The 17,601-nt window shown below is 46.0% G+C and overlaps 1 protein-coding gene across 1 annotated transcript in view; it reads right to left on the bottom strand.

The window, feature by feature from the left end:
- Positions 1-16,472, bottom strand: part of CPA6 (carboxypeptidase A6) — a 134,836-nt gene extending 118,364 nt beyond the window's left edge. The window contains exon 1 of the mRNA XM_090040115.1: positions 15,941-16,472. Coding sequence (XP_089896241.1) covers positions 15,941-16,056 — 116 coding nt within the window. The 5' untranslated portion in view covers positions 16,057-16,472. The remainder of the gene's footprint in view (positions 1-15,940) is intronic.
- Positions 16,473-17,601: the final 1,129 nt, after the last annotated feature.

Raw genomic sequence — 17,601 nt, forward strand, 5'->3', positions numbered from 1 at the left:
TACTTGATATGGTAAATATTTCCAAAGTATTTACAGTTTTTATCTAAAAAAGATGCATTGTATTGTCTACATTCTTAAAATTACATAATGCCATATATGATAATATGATAGAAAGTCACCCTTGTGTATTTTGCACTTGCTCACTGTTTAGGGGGTTGTATTTAATACCTTCATTAGGAAAATGTGTATGTAACTTATTATCACAGTGCACGTTTAAAAGGACATTACAGAGCACCAGAGTTAACAGCCCTCTGCTATAAAGGGGATATTTTATGACTCTCAGAACCATTGTTCTTGGCTTTTAACTGAGGTTGTCTTTGTAACCATAACAGCCTTTTTAGCTTAATTAAAACTAAGCTGAAACATACTGGAAAATAAGACCATGCCTTCAGAGAGGGGTAGTCACATACCAGCTGGTTCTGAGTTCTGAATATGTTCAAATGTGCATGCATCTAAGGCCATGCCTACTAGGGTTGTGTGAAATGGCTGTGTTTTGTTTTGTTTTTGGCATTTCGGAGGGACAGTGTTTTGTTTTGGTGTTTCGTAGGGCTGTGAGAAACAGCTGTGTATTGTTTTGTTTTGTTTCAGATTCGGCATTTTGGAGGGACAATGATTCATTTTGGTGTTTCGGATTGCTGTCCCATTTCATTTAGGCCGAAACTGTTTCTGAATTTCAATGCTGTTTTGGCATTTTGACCATAGGCTACAATAGGGAATCACAAAACTGCCTATAATTTTATTTCTTGCTTGATTTGGATGAAACTTGCAGTGATGGTAGTCCCTTCTGAGGCCATGAAGCCTGCCATGCTTCAATGAGATAGGTGCAAGGATTTCTGGGAAACTGTAGCTCAAACTGTGCAAAGCAAAACTCGTGACATGTGTAACTTGGGTGTGTGTTAAGGTGCAGTGGGATGACAATTGCAGGGATGGTAACCCCTGTTCTCACCCTCACAACTCCACTGCAACCAGTAAGCCTCAGGCCTCTCAAAGATCTTACAGGTCTGGGCTTTCCCCAGCCAGGACAGTACGGTGGCTGGAGGCTATCAGGTGACTCCTACCCGCCTTTCATCAGGGAGGTTCACGGTCCTGGCATTTCCTGGGGCTGCCGTGCCACTGGCAGTCCCACCCAGGCCTCCCTGCCCTAGCAGGGTACAGTTTTAGGTCATGCCCAGGATTATGTGGGGACTCCTCCTCCCCATACAGCCCTAGCCCTTACACCTCCAAGTTCTTCCTGGCATGGGAGCTCAGCAGGGAGATGTTCTTCCCCTGCTGGCTGGTGAGAAACTAAACTGCTGCCTCCAGCTCTGAGAGTGGGACATTAAATGGCCACCCTCATTAGCACCTGTCCTGCCACATACATGGCCCCTCATGCGGGCATGAGGCCTGTCAGGTTTCAGGCAGAGTGGTGCAGGGGTTTCTGTGAAACTGCACCTCAAACTGCTGAACGCAACACTTGTGTCAGTTGTGTGTGTTAAGGGGTGTAGGTTGTAGCCATATTGGTCTAAGGGCATAGCCCAGATATGGTTCTTAGGGTCAATCTGATATCTTTTATTAGACCAACTGAACAGTTGGAGATATTCTTCTTTGCAACATTTAGGTTTAAAAACCCTTCATCAGGCTAAGGAAGCATCTGCAGTTGCTGTGTGTGCTCTTCCTGGATGGAAGGAATAGTAAAAAAGCCAGAAGCTGGCATGCAATGCAAGACAGCCTGTCAGTGAAAATGTAAATTGAGTTGTCAGGGGGTGAGATGCCTCAATTTACATTTTCACTGACTGGTTTCTTGCCTGCATTGCATGCTAGCCTCTGGCTTCTTTACTATTCCTTCCATCTAAGAAGAGCACACATAGCAACTACTTCCTCAGCCTGATGAAGGGTTTTAACACCGGAAGCCCATGCCTAACAGATGGCATCCCAGGCAACTAAGCTCACCTGTAGCCTCAGAACTCCACTGCAACCAGCAAGCCTTAGGCCTCTCAAAGATCTTACAGGTCTGGGCTTTCCCTAGCCAGAACTGTGCATGTGTGCGCTGGCTGGAGGTTATAAGGCACCTCCTACCTGCCTTTCACCAGGGAGGTCCTTGATCCTGGAACTTCTTGGGGGATGCCACACCACCAGCAGGTCCGCGAGGCCTCACAACCCCGGCAGGGTGCAGTTTTAGGGCATTCCCAGGACCTGGGGCCTCCTCCTTCCCTAAAGCCCCAGGCCATACCTCCAAGTTCATCCTGGCATGGGAGTTTAGCATGGAGATATTCTTTCCTTGCTGGCTGGTGATGCAGTGAGTGCCACCTCCAGGATCCAGGCAGGTGCAGTAGGGTATCACAACATCCCCAGCAATGCTGAACACCTTCTCACTTGGAACACTGGTTGGTGGACAGATATTCCTGGGCAACCGTGGTCAGATCCTGCCACATTTGGCTGTGGGTTGCCCAGTAGGCCAAGGGGTTGCAGTCCAACAGCTCCATATCCTCACCGAGATAGGAACCCACAGAGGCCTCTGTGCTACCTGCCCCAGGCTGGGGTCTGGTGCCCCTGGACCCCAACACTGACGCACGCCCTTGGCCCATATTGGCAGCAGCTGTTGTGGAGGAGACTGGCTGCTGCTGGGAGTGCTGGCATGGGAAAGTGGATCCCGCTCTTCCACATCCCGCTGCCTGTGCCCTTCTGACTCCAAGATTCTGTTCACCAGCACCTCTGTCCAGTGATCCACGGTTTTGCTGGAACATATGCTCCCATTCACCCTTGAGTCGCACATGGACCATACTGGACCACAATGGATCTAGCCCATTCTTGATGCCCTCCCTCAGCCGCTTCAGCAGTGCCTGCACCTCTGGTGACAGCGGCTTGCCCCTGCCAGGAACATCGATCCCCTGGAACTTCTCCATTTGGTTCTCAAGTTCCCTCACTATGGGGATCACCTGGCTAAAGAGGGCATCACCAGTGCTGATGGTCTTGGTGGCCTCAAGGAATGGCTTGAGGACCACCAAGATCTGTGAGATGGTATCCCACGCTGTTTTGTTAAGGGGGCTGTTGATCCTAATCTCCCTGAGCAACGCCATGGATTCCCAATCTCCCCTGAGCAAGGCCATGGATTCTGACCACCTAAATCACATAGCTGTCCAGCATTAGGTATGTGCAGTTTCACTGAGTCTCTGCATTCTGGATGATTTTGTGTTGAGGGACTCTCAGCTCTGACTGTTTGTCCCACAGAATCTTGCCCCGCTTGATGCTCCAGTAGAAGTAGCCTGCCACCTTCCTGCATTTCAAAATGAGCTGGCCGACTGTGATGGCACTGTTGCCAGCAGCCCTGTCCCCCTCCAAGGCATCCCTGACTGAGGTGGAACTTGTGTGCCACACAGCAAATGCCAACAAAGTTGGCATCATGGACCACCTTGACCACATTGGCCCCATTGTCGGTGACCATGAACCCATGGGTGAGCTCACTCTGTCCAATGAGCCACCCCTGCACCAAGCGGTTGCTGGCCACCATGATCTCTGTTGCTGTGCGGGACTCATCCATCACCTTGGCTTGAAGGAGAGCCCACTGACAGCCTGAATGGCAGCACTAGTGCCCTGTGAGGGAGAGGTAGGCATGACCTCCACCCCAGCTGTCCAGATGTCCGAGGTGAAGTACTCTCTGCATGCCTTGTACAGGGAAGGCACCACCATCCTGCTGAAGGTGGTGCGTGCAAGCACTTGGTAGTATGGGGCCATGAGCACCATGAGCTTCCTGAACCCTGGCTGCACAACTAGGGAGAAGGGCTGGCCATCTAGAACAAGCATCTCCCTGATGCTCTGGGTGATCTTGCTCGCCTTTGCAATGCACTCCCCTCCCACCCTTTCTGTCTGCCTTTGTTCAACTGTTTCAGGGTGGCTTGCCTCTGCTTCTTGGGGATGGAGGCTTTGGAGCAAGAGGGGGACTTGTTTTTGAGGATGCTCCCAATGGTGCCAGACTGAGGAGGGGCAAGGGGGTTGTGTCTCCTGAGACAGAACAGCATCCCCGTGGTGCTGAAGTGTTTCACCTCCTTGCCCCAGCTGGTCTTACTTTGGCAGTGCAGGCAGATACTATATGTGGGATCATCTGCCACTTCAGAATGATCCCACACCATACTACCCTCTCGCTTCTGGGGCGAGGGTACGAATCCTGCCTGATTTCCCCCTTCTCAGCAGGCAGAGGCACAACAACAGGAGGAGCTGACTCAGTGGAGCCACTTGCCTCCACAACCTCAACACCATCCTCCTCCAAACTGCCTTTCAGGGAAGAAGATCTGGCTCTAGGGGAACTTGGAGTGAGTAGAGCACAAACTCAGATTCCTCCTCAGTCCCCAGAATTTATTTTGCTTGGGTGCTCACGTCCCCTGCTTCCAGATCCAGCTCTTCTGACACTGGAAATCTCAGGCTGGGAATCGAATTGGGAGTGGAGGAGACTGTCATGCTGGTGCTGTTTGTCATGTTGGTGGTACTGGGGGTTATTATTATGGCTGGTGTTATTGGAGGGGGTGCAGATGCAGGCACTGGTCCCACCTCCTTGCTGCCACTAGCACCAGAAGCCTCATGCCTGCTAGTGCTAGGGAAGAGGGTACAATTTGAGGGAGGGAAGTTTTGGGGGAGGGGGAACATACAGCTCTCCCTCTGCCCCCTCTGGCTCTCCTGCCAGAAGACCTGGTACCTGCCTTTCCAGCACACTTCATATTTTGTGTGCTGGAAAAAAATGTACATCTGTGTGAGTGTGTGTGTGTGTAATGTATGTGTAGTGCTTTCCTGCAGTGCACAGTGATGAGACACTGCCAGGCAAAGCACTGCTTTCTCTTTGTTTGGGGAGGAAAAAGAAGAACAAATAACAGGATTTTTGGGGAAGAAGGAGTTGCAAGGGATAACAATAGGGAAGGTAGGCAAGGGTAAATAGGAAAGGATTGGCTACAACTTGGTAGGAAAGCATTACCAAGTTGCAAGCTTACTGATGCTGCTCTCTGCTGCTACTCCTGCTGCTACACAGACACAGGCGCAGCAGCAAAATGGCAGAGAGCAATTCACAAACAGCCTTTTATGGTGCTTTGCTGTCCCTCCTGCAAAGCACTGGGATTGGAAGGGACCTCAGGGACAGAACATTGTCACTGACCAGCTACGGATGTCAATATCAGAGCAGTCCTTCCCACCTCCTCCCCCTCCCTATTCTTAGTTTCTCTTTCCCTGAAAGCCCACCACCAAAACAGTCTGAAACATCCAAAACATTGTTTTGGATGGATCTATTTAGTTTTAGAGCTGTTTTGGAGCCTCGTGTTTTGTTTTGGATTCAGTGTTTCAGCCGCTGAAACATCCAAATTCAAAACGAAACAAAACAGCTGCCGAAATTTTGCACAGCCCTAATGCCTATACTACCCAGTTTTGTCACAACAGTTGTTCTGGCTTGCATCAGCCAATGCTACTGACTACCACAAGTGCCACATGTCCTCGCTTTGAGCAGTTTTTTGGCTGACAGGATTTTGAGGAGCCTAGAGGTAAAAAGTGTAACCAGGGAAGGAGCACTGTGAGGCGGCTGCTGGACAACTGCTGCAACTAACAGAAACTAAGTACAGACATTCAAAAAGTCCACCTTGGGGGAGCTCCAATCCCCACCCCCACCCCAACTCCAGCCCAGGTTAGGCAAACCCCAGAATGGAGCTCTCTCCCCTGCCTTCTCCCCATCCCAGCATGGGGGGGAGGGGGAGGGGAGGGTTAGGGAAGAGAGGCAGACATGCAGCCTCTCTCCACTGGATCGGTTTGAAAGTCGAGGTTTATCCTGCCCCCCCCCCCAGTTATGGGTATAGACTGGATTCTGACCACCTAAATCAAAAAAAATGTAATGTCTGTACATGGCCAGAAGCAAAGGCATGTCCATGCTACCTTTGTGTCAGCAGGCATAGGCAACTGAGGAGCTCTGTTTTTTGGGGATGTGGTGTAATTTTTTTTTGGTTTTTGGGCCATTTGTATGTGGATGCATGGAAACATCTGTCAGCAATGCACAACTTTTGCCAACAAAAGTTTTAGCATAGGCCAGGCCTAAGACAGATAAATCGTTGTCTTCTAGATACAGAATGGAAACCAATTTATTTTAGATAGGCAGTTTAGCTTTTTTCTCACTCATCCTATTTTAATTAAAAAGAAAATGCTGGTAAAGATGGCTGTTGGCTGTTTAAACAAATGGGCTATGCACTTGTAAACAGTTTTACATGGTATTGTCTGCCTTTCACTACAACTTAAAATCAAATTATAAAATTGAAAACAATTGTATTAATAAGTTTTGTCATTTATTTTATGGCAAAGCACTACCATTAGCCATCCTAGTTCTAATAATAGTTATTTTGCATAAAATATAGGACTGATCCCAATTTGCTAATCTTTGTATTGCACAGGTGGTGTAAAGTATCAAGCCTCTATACTGCTAAGTACTAAACATATATGCAGTAAAAGGACAGACCTTATCCCAAGCAGCTTTACAACCAAAACAGATTAGGTTTATGACAAGATGTGAGAAGGATGAATGAGATGGGGATTCAAAGAACATGTAGCAGTAAAATGAGGTTTTGCAGAGAAGACCTTTTATCTCAACTCACCACATTCCTCAGGATTGTACAAAGAAGTCCTCTGACAACTGAGAAACTGGGAGCAGAAGCCTCCCGTGAAATAACTATTGATATAAAGCTATAAGCTCTTGCTTGTCAAGAGACCAGCTCTCTAGCAGCACTTGCTTTTACTAAGTTTAAGTTTCCAGATGGTTTTATCAAAGACAGTCTCCTGTTTTCCTACTCCCGCCCTAAAGGGGAAATGTTTGTGTATGTCCATTTTTTTGGTAAATTTGTTTATCTGGCCATATTTGACTAATACAAACCTGTTCAAGTTCTCTCACTGTATCTAGATAACTCAAAGCTGTGATTACTATTAAACTTCAAGTTTGCTGTACTTTTGTCCTAAAAGAGAACAGCTGCTTTGATATGCCTAAAGGAATATGATCTAGAAAACTATGAAGTATTTTGGGGGGAAGTACGTGTAATACTTCCATGTAAAACTTTCCATTAAATACTAATGTGTAGAACCTAGATACATAGCAGCTGTGTTTATTTCTGTTATTAGGTAATAAAACAAAATGCACCCGATAATAAACTCATTGCTTTTATGTGAATGTCTGCTTACATGTGAAAACATTGTTCATTCTTACATCCTACACACAACTGAACAGATGCAAATAATTTATATCCATGTGCAATCATTTCAATATAGGAAACACTGGTGTACTTTGGTAGATACTACTAATGCCTGCAATAATCTTATCATTCAGACATTAGAAATGTAAAGATCTAGTACATCATCAAGTCCATTCTTTTGTTAAAATAACAACCGTTCATGATTACACACTGAAAATCTTTGGCTTTAAATGAACTACCTTTATCTATTATTTCATGAATACCAAAACTAATCTACTGTATATTAAACCTAAACTTTCAGAAAATGTAAACTATTCAAAAGGTTTTTATGGAGCAATCATTTTCCTTCAATCTTAAAAGAAAAGTATACCTGACCCATGTGCTTCCATTTCCCATCTGTATAAGTGGAAATTAAAGTGAATTGATTAAGACCACACAGCAGGTTAGAAGCGTAGTCTGGAAACAGCCCAGGTTTCTCAACTCCCTTTCCAGTTATCTATCCAGCAGGCCACATTCCCCTCAGTTGGTGCCCTGTAAAAGCTATGAAACTGACTCTCAATCATTCTCCATCATAAACCCTTTTGTAACTTTTCCCCCTCTGTATCATACTAGCAAGTTTAAAACAACAAAATTCCACAGACTACAGAAAAACAAGTCTCAAAAGCTAGTAATTATTTTTGCATTAAATACAAAATAGTTTCTTCTTTTTATGAGCAAGAGATCTCTGCTAAAAGCAAATTTTAACTGCTGCTTCTGGCTAATGTGGCTCTGTCTTCCTCTGACATCCGTTTGTTGTATAACATCTGGTACTTCATTGCCATATAGTTCAAAGATGAATGCCACGCATGCAGTTTGATTATTTTTTTTTATATTGTGTTTAAATTTGAGCATTTATTTTTCTATAAGAAGTAAAGTCCTTCTTACAGCAGTTGATTTACAGATTCTTTCCTTGTTTGAAGCATATGCTGTTTTACTCTTCTGAACAAGTGACATTTCCCAAATAAGTGGATATATTAATAATGGCTAAGTATATCTTGATAATTATTTTGTACTGTGCTGAAGTTGTCACCCTGGTAAGATCCTGACATTTCCTCCAATTTCAGAGTGGTTTTATGTTTTGTTGTGGGTTTTTTGTAAATATTATGAGATGCTGATCATTTTGTAATTATAACTGGTGAATTTCTCAGCAACTCAAAAAAGATCATTCTGAAATTTGATAAATATATTACCAGTAATACAAACTTTTAAAAAATGCTAAATCCTACTTCCCTGATCATATATACTGTGGTTGTTTATACCAGGCATCTTGAAAACTTCTGCTTTTCAAAGTCTTTCCTACTCCAAAACAAGAATCTAACAATCTGCTTTTTGCTTGATATTTGTGTGTGCACATGGTGGCTTGGTAAAACTCTACAGTCACACAGCTGGTGACAGTCACACCAAGTCACATGAGCAGGGTGTTTCTTTCTTAAAGACAACCCATTTCTACTTTCCATATTCAAAATTTAATGTACTTTTGTATAGATAACCAATTCCAGATTAGATTAAGAAAAACAATAATCAAAAACCAAATGAGTCAGGGGAAATGGTGAATTTTTCTTTCATTATGATACTCCATCTTGCCCTGTTTCACAGAAATATTTCTGTGTCTGGAAACAGGAAAATTTTAAAATGTAAAAGCAAAGGATTTAGAGAATCTTCTTACAGTGACACTAGCCACAAGTCTAGTTTGGGGTGTTACCTTACCTCAAGCAGCTTTTACAGTGTGGAAAACTCTGTTTTGGATCTTAACTAATCTTGAGGACTAGGCTAGACAAACTGATTTGCTTTACATGGCTTTCTCTTCATCCCCTAATGGGTAGGGTACATGGGTGTTCTACTTTTTTAGCCTGTAGGCTTCTCCCTTCATCCTCTACTCTAAATACATGCATTGTACATGCTAACTGTTAAAAATATTTTCCTGCCTTGGCCACTAATAAATTATTCATGAAAATACAAAGACAAGAATTAGAATAACTAGTAGTTGGTGATTCTTTATTCATTGTAACCTAAAAAGTTGCAATTGCAGCACTAAATAGTCAGAAGCATTGCATTTCTTTCACATGATGTAAAATGGTGTCCACAGGCAAACCCTGCTGGCTTTCATGGAAAAATTCAGATTATCCAATCAATCAAAGAATTGTTTCCTCTATTATAAATCTGCTTGCTCAGTGTTCTTAGTGGTAGGGGAGACTATTCAATAAAAGACAAGGGCCCTTGGAATCGACCCTTCTCTTGAGCTTGATTTTCAGCGGCATGCCTTACATACAATTGTTTCCTGCACTATATGGTACCACAGTATACCACACTATACAAATGAATAATGATATCCTGGCTATCAAGTTGGTATTGGGGAAAGATTTGCTTTGGCACTGTGAGTGCCTTATGCTGGTTCAGGTGTGTGACTGCTAGTTTTATAAATGTTTGCATTTTTCTGGCAAACTTGTTAATTTTTACTTGTGCACTGGGGTTTTATTTCACCATAGTCATCCACTACATCTGACAGATCAAGAAATAAGGCATTTTAGTTCCTCCTGATTTTTTTTCCATTATAGTTTTCCTCAGTTGCCTAATTTGTGTAAAGAAATGTGCTTATTTGTGGACTCTACTCTCCCTCTGCAGACTACAAATAACTCACATTCTCTTTTGGTAGGAGTTAATTCATATGTTGCATGGGGAGGCTTGGATTCTACATTTTTCAATGCATTTTTTCACATATAAAAGTTTACAGTGCAGTAGAGCTCAGAATCATTCCCTTGCTGAGCACTTGTGATAGCTACTACACACAGACACTTCTCAGCAGAATGAATTTGCTTGGAAGCAGTGCCATGCTCCATTGGCTATATTGCCTTTGGTTCTAGAGCTAGTTCTGCTTCCTCTGCATAGTGTTGCCTTGGGCCATACAGACATGCCCCAAGGCCCTTTGAGGCATGGGATTTAGGAGCTTTACTCCAGTCACAGAGGCACATGTTATGGAATTGAAAGATCTGGACTTGGCTGCAAATGGTGCAGTTGCTTTGGGGAAGTTTAGAGCATGCCTATGATCTTACTGTAGTCACTGTTTCCCATGTGATGGCTGGTATCAGGTTATTTTAATTCAAAGTATATCAGGTCATTTCAATTCAAATCTCTCTTAAACATGCCACACTTTTGCAAAACCTGCACATATAATAGGGGCTCAAAAGCAAGCCTATCTAATTTTAACACGAGTGACTGCTAGATGATCAGGGGATGCCAAAATTGATGCCAGAGGATGCTTTGGGCACCCTGAATACAGTAAGTACCTGTTTCATGCTTTGGAAGCTGCTAGAAACCAGCCAGAGCAGCAGTATATGTGCAGCTTTCACATTTGTGTATAGTTAACTGAACGAATATAACTTTCATACTCATTAAACAATCTGAGCTTTCACTGAATGCTCTCAGTTTTAGTAGCTGTGCTCATCCAGGCAAAAAGACAAGGTTACACAAATACCTGGGTAGTTAATGATGTCAATATGAAATGGGCAAAATTTTCAGCATGGGAGGTATTGATATCCATAGTCAGGCATTCCTTTTTTTTTTTTTGGCTTTAAATAATTTCTGTTTTCAGGTTCTGTTATCTGCCTCCGAATCACTTAAATACTCTTAATTGTTTATGATTTTGAAAATGTATCATGCCACGTAACTATTAAAGTTGCAACTAATGTGTGTCACTGTGTGTGTCTACATGAGATGCTTTAATGTGCAGTAAGCATGCACACTTACTATGCAGTAAACTGCTCTAATAATGAGTAAATTTGTTATCTGCAAATGCAAGTAGCAAATTTACTTGCAATTTGTTACTGCATAGTAGCGCTCATGTAGACAACTGATTGGGAGCAAATCTGCCCACAGGAGCTGCCTGCTGCAGGGTTGGACTCCGCCACTGGAGACTGGGTGGGGACTGTATCCTCCTGCCCCAGCAGGAGGGAGCTCCTTTTTCTCCAGTCTGTTTTCCACCCAGCTCTGTGATCAGGCAGCTGACTAGGGAACAGGCTCTTCAACACCTGCCCTGTGATCATGCAGCGGGGGCTGGGAACTATCCCAGTCCTGAGCCCCTGCTGAGCAATCAAGGTGCGGGGCTTGGAAAGAGCTGTGGGGTAGGAGGGCAGGTCCCAGCCCCCTGCCCCAATCTGCTGATGGGGCAGCTGGCAGCAAGCCTGGCTGGATGGGGATTTTCCGCCCAGCCAGGGGCTTTCTGCTAGCTGCCCAACAGGGAGATTGGGGCTGGAGGCTGGGACCTGCTCTTCCCCTGCAGCTCTTTCAAAGTCCCCTGCCCCAATCATAGAATCAATGAGTTGGAAGGGACCTAGACAGATCATCTAGTCCGACCCCCTGCCATGGGCAGGAAGGAGCACTGGGGGTGGGAGGGGTCATAAGACCCCAGCCAGGTGCCTATCCAGTCTCCTCTTGAAGATTTCCAGGGAAGGTGAGAGCACACCTCTCTGGGAAGCCTATTCCAGGCTCTGGCCACCCTTACAGTGAAGTAATTCTTCTTGATATCTAACCTAAACCTATCCTCCCTCAGCTTGTGGCCATTGTTCCTGGCGACTCCACGGGGGGCCTTGGTGAACAGACTTTCCCCGAGTCCCTGCTGCTGGCCCCTGATAAAGTTGTAGGCAGCCACAAGTTCCCCCTCTCAGTCTCCTCTTGCAGAGACTGAAGAGATTCAGGTCCCTCAGCCTCTCCTCATAGGGCTGGCCATGGAGGCCCCCAACCATACGAGTAGCCCTCCTCTCGACCCTCTCCAGGTTCTCCACGTCTCTCTTGAAGTGCGGCGCCCAGACCTGGACACAGTACTCCAGCTGAGGCCTGACCAGCGCCACATAGAGGGGGAGCAAGACCTCTCTGGACCTGTTAGTGATGCCCCTGTTGATGCATGACAGGGTGCGGTTGGCTCTGCCTATTGCTTCATCACATTGGCAACTCATATTCACCCTGGAGTCTATCCTGACTCCAAGATCCCTCTCTGCCTCTGTGCTGCTGAGAGGGTCAGCCCCTAACCTATAACCATAATGCTGGTTCCCTCTCCCCAGGTGCAGCACCCTGCACTTGTCCTTGTTGAACCACATCCTGTTCAGATCCGCCCACTTCTTTAACCTATCCAGGTCTGCCTGGATGTGGTCCCTGCCTGCCGGTGTAGCCAAGGCCAGGAGCTCCTTGCTACTGGGGCAGGGGGACATTTGTCCCTGCCCCGGCAGCAGGCAGCCCCCCCAGGGGCAGGAAGCAATGTCCCAGCCCTGGCCAGGAGGCAGCTGTCTCCTGGCACAGTGCTCCCTGGCAGGCCCTAGGCTAGCACCCAGGCGGAGCCTAGAGCTGCCCCTGGTGACAGCAGGGACCCACTGCAGGGCTCCAGGAAGCGGGAACAATTTGCTGCCATTAGCAGCAAACTTGCTTCTGGTTTCCTGCACATGTAGATGCTTGTCTAAGAGCATTTACTCATGAGTAGTTTACTTGTGAGTAAAGTGCTCCCAGATGTAATGCATGTATAGACACATCCATTATTTCTTAAATTAATGAATTCTAGTTACAGCATGTAAAATGCCCACTTCCAAATTTTTATTTTATTCCTCACTTGCCCCAAAAGCTCTGTATCTGGCAAATTATTTTCCTCAGCTTTTTTGGCCCCTGCCTCCATTTGGTAGCTTGAGACAAGGGCTTCTGGCACTTTTCTGAAAATATGTGTGGTAGAACTCAGCAGAATTACTGTTCAGAAAGTCGATCAGAGCCTGGGAAAGAAGCGGGTGGAAGGCTTACAGAAACCACATGTACCATGTAGTGGGAGAAGAGCTAAACTAAGAAAATAGAGTGCGCTGACTTTGCAATGGCAAGCGTGGGAGGACCTGTTCCCTTAACATGTTTTAGCCCACTGATGGAAGCTGCCTCCTTTCCCAGGTGGCAGTGACTACTCCAAGGTCCTTCTGTTCATTGACAGCATCAGCAGCTCCCCTCCTACGTTTGCTTTGTCTGGAACTTTGCGCTGCTCCCTTCTTGTTGGTCTCCCTTGACATCTTTGGAGGAGTTAGGAAAGGGAACATGGGAGATATCCAATGCTACAAGTAATTGCCTTCTTGGATCCTAATGCTACTCTGTGGTGTGCTACAGTTATCACCCAGACTGAGTCCCATTGAGCCTTTTTAAAAACAAAAACCAAAAACAGCGCTCCCACCATCACCTGGGTATTTCAGTGACTGACGGCACACAATCAGAACTGATAAGTTTCTAAGAAAGTGAGGGGATTGTAACACTTAAAAACTGATCTGAGCAAAACTGTCCATCTCTCGACTGCTACTCTTGAAAGCACTACATTAAATTCTGACCCCGCCCTCCTCACCCTCCAGGCAGTAGAACAGGCACAAGAGTCACACCTGCTCAACTGTGTAATCAGGAGTACACACAGGAAATAAAACGATTCTGCCCAGGGCTCTGACTTGATGACAGAAGTTTCATAAGGGCAAAAGAGGCTTGTCATCAGAGAATAACCTATGCAATTTAAAAATTCCACTTGAGGCTGAATTTTTAACCTACTGTTTTCTTAAGTAAGTCCTAGGGCTAATACAAATGAAAGAGGTTAGGTGGAGGGAAAATCTCCATGTTTCCTAATTTTCTCTTTTGCATTTGATGGAACTTTGGGAACATTTTTTACAGATACTGAGGCACCACCAGGTACCCAGCAAAACCAAGGTGTGGTAGCAGAGTGGTTAAAGTATCTTCCTGTCATCACTGACGTATGAGTTTGATTCCCACTCTGGACTTCTGCCAAAGGTCACCCTCAGTTGACCCAGCTGTAAACAGGTATTTGGTCATTTGGGTCAAAGGTGGCCAGATGTGATGCTAGCTCCATCACTCCCCAGTGTGCTGTTGCTACAAAAATTAGTGTGCCTTAACCACGTTAATGTAATGGACTGCTAGGCTTAGGTGGACCTTTGACCTCTCACTGAAATCAATAGCCTAACTACCATCAATATTCATGACCATGGAATTTTACTGGGTAACTGCAGGATCAGCCTGATTCTTTAAGCTTTTCCAGGTGGATGGAGCTACTCCATGAAGCCTTATTTTCTTGGATTTGGTTATTCAGAGTAGTTTGTAGAATAATAGCCAGATGATGACAGTATACATTGTTTGCTTGGGCTTTTTCCGCAGCAAGCCAATGCTTGAGCAAGAAAATATAATTATAAACCCATAAAAACTATTGGGGGTACTTAGGGGCAAATACAGTACCCGAAGGTACTTTTACCTTTTCTCTTTGAGTTGACTAACTTCCTACTGGAATGGATCATTAATATCTTCTAGGCTTAAAATGATATGTCGACATCTTGTATATACTATAATATATACAATTAGTACTTATGGAAGGTGGCAGACTCCCAGTACTGGAAAACTGAAGCCTTCCATATTCATCTGCAAATAAATGCAGGGCAGCCTTAACTTGGAGCCAATAATTTGTCTCATCCTGCCATGTGTTTCATGTGGACAGAACCCTGCCCCCCACCGAGAGTTTATTGAATGATCCTTACTTTCTAGAAGAATTTAGCCTCCCTGTCCACGGTTTTCTGATACTGCCAACTAAAGTGTGTGTGTGTGTGTGTGTGTGTGTGTGTGTGATACATACCTATACTCCAAGAACTGGACTGAGACAGCAAAGCAGCTGTCACATTTAAGTACTTTCTGTCACTACCAGTTAATTTAGGGTGAAAAGCTTCATATCACATTACCAATTTGCTGAAACCTCTGGACTGTTTTTTAAACTTCAATTCAGCAGTGGAATCAACACACTCAGCCTGACTGCCATAATAAAATAACAGTGGAAATACAGTTCTTGCTTTCAGGTTACATATGAATCTGCATGTCAGTTTTAAGGAGTCATAATCGTATTCTACATTGGAGCATACACCATGTGTTGGCAGTGGTCCCTCCCTCCATTCAGCAATCCACCCACTTTTGGCTGGGAAATGCTGATTTACTATTGTTAATATAATTTTGATTAACACTTAATACAAATCTTCAAACTCTATAAGAATCACATACACAGCCTTCCAATAAAATTTAGCCCATTAAGAATGGCCATTGCTCAGTGATGCTGCACTTTGGTCTAAATTAGTACGAAAACCAAACTCTCCCTTCCTAACAGACATTAGGTTTAAATGAGAGGGGGAAAAAAGAATTTTCAAATATAAATATCAGCCTCATTGTAGCAACACCCTGGATGTTTGGGGGCTTGGAAAATTTGGTGTCCAATAAGATGGCTCAAATGCACTGAAACTGTTCAGACCAGATCAGATGAACATGCACATCCATTCCACTGAGACATGCAAATCTTTCATTCACTTTAGACTAAACTGAAGCATCAGTTAATTAGCGGTGGTAGTGGAAGGGGCACTGTCCATATTAACTCCAACTTCTCTGTAGGTATCATCCTCCCTACCAGGCACCTCTAGAGTACAGAGCAAGGAACCAGAGCATACAGATACTTCCCCTCCAACAAGAAAGTTCATGCAGTGGAAGAGTAGCAGCCTCCACAGCCCCAGATCCCCTGTTAACAAACTTAGGAGAGTTAAGAAGGCGAGCTGAGTATTTCATGAGTCCCTAAAAGTGCTTAAACCAGTGTCCCCCCTCCCTTGCCCCAATGTCAGGAAAGCCAGGCGCGAATGATCCCCAAAGCTCCCAGGAGTGAGTGCAGGGAGAGGGCTGGCGCAGCTTACCCGGCGTAGCGGTTGTTGTAGAGGTAGCCTTGCACCGGCACCCAGGTCTTCAGGACGAGCAGACAAAGAGGCAGCAGAGCTGCTCCCCGGCTACCGGGACTCCCCGGGAGTTTCATGGTGCAAGGGGCGAGGGATGGAGAGCGAGCCCCGCCGCGGCCGCCGCCCCGTCTCCAGGTGGCAGCTCCCCGCGCACACAAAGCGGCCCCCGCCGGGCCGGGCCGGGGCGGGGAGGAGCGGGGCGGCGGGAGGTGGCGCCGCGCCTCAGCCCCGCATCAAACAAGACGCCGAAGAAAATCGGGGCTGGAAGTTGCCTCGCAGCAGCAGCCGGGGCGGGGGCCGGCCGGCCCCGTGCAGCCCCGCTCCCCAAATCCAGTGTCCGCGCTGCCGGCTGCCCCCCGCCTCCCCCTGGCATGTGACAGGGCACTGGTGGAGGGCAGGCAGGGCTCGTGCCGCCGCTCACGCCCGCCCTGCCCTGCCCGGGGCGCCGCGCCAGGGCTGGCAGCGGGCAGCCACAGCGGGTCGGAGGGTTTCTGGGACGGGAGGGCTCCACACGCGCGCGCGCACGCACGCACACACACACGGGGAACAAAGGGACGTGGCGTTTCAGCCCTGGGACTTTGTGTAGGGCCACGGGGAAGGGAAGCCACCAAGAGTGGGGTTCAATTTATATGTCTATCTATATAAATTCTGGCCTAGCTGCCACAGCATCTCCCCTGCAACACGTGCCCGCAGAGGCAGGGGCGAGCTGTGATGTTGTGCTGCTCCCCGACAAGCCCAAAGCCACATCCCGGAGGCAATCCCCTGTGCAGGGCTGGACACAGGCATGGGCAGAAAGGCAGCCCGAAAATGGTGAAAATAAGGATTATTATTATCATTATCTCTGGCGAAAGGGGGGGCGGGGAGGGGAGGCTGATGCTAAAAGTTTGCCTGGGGCCACCAGGAGTCTAGGTACCGTGCTGTCCCTGTGCCTTGTAACCCAGGCAAGGCTGGTTAAGAAGGATAGATGTTAAGATGCAGAAGAATCTTTTTTGCCTGAGATAATTTTGAGTTTTAAAGAACGCAATGTTTGCCTGGAAAAAGATTAGCTTAAAAAGCCATTCTGATATATAGTAAATGGATGGTGTGGTTTTTTTAGTACTTATATTGCCTTTCATAGCTGGATCACAAAGTGCTTCACTGACAGTGATTCCCGGCATCTCTGAGGTAGGTAAGAAATGCAGGGGGAATAGTAGAACCAGCTGAGATTTGAACATGTGGGAGAAATATGGTGTAATCCCTATTAATGCTTCAGTGGGAAAGAGGGAGCTTTTTGAAAAGGACTGTATGGAATTATGCATACTTGATGCTTAGTGGTAGGATACATATTTCTTTGTATCCTACCATTTACTGGGTTAGCCTGTTGGTCCATCTTGCCCAGTGTCCTGTGTCCCACAGTGGCAGAGTGGGTGTGGAAAGAGAGTGAACCAGATATGACCAGGGTTTTTTTTCCCACTGTTTCTGTTTTGCATCCTCCAGCATTTAAGGAAACTGCGATTCAGAGGCTTTGCTCCTAACCCCCATGCTAAATAACTACTGATGCACTTTCCTCCAAGAGTTTGCAAATCTGCCCGAACTGTCAGCTTCCACAAAACCTGGTGGCAGTGAGTTCCACACTTGAATGA

Source organism: Crocodylus siamensis, chromosome 3 (genome assembly GCF_052110815.1).
Source record: "Crocodylus siamensis isolate JL-2025a chromosome 3, ASM5211081v1, whole genome shotgun sequence".
In the NCBI taxonomy this organism is placed as follows: Eukaryota; Metazoa; Chordata; order Crocodylia; family Crocodylidae; genus Crocodylus; species Crocodylus siamensis.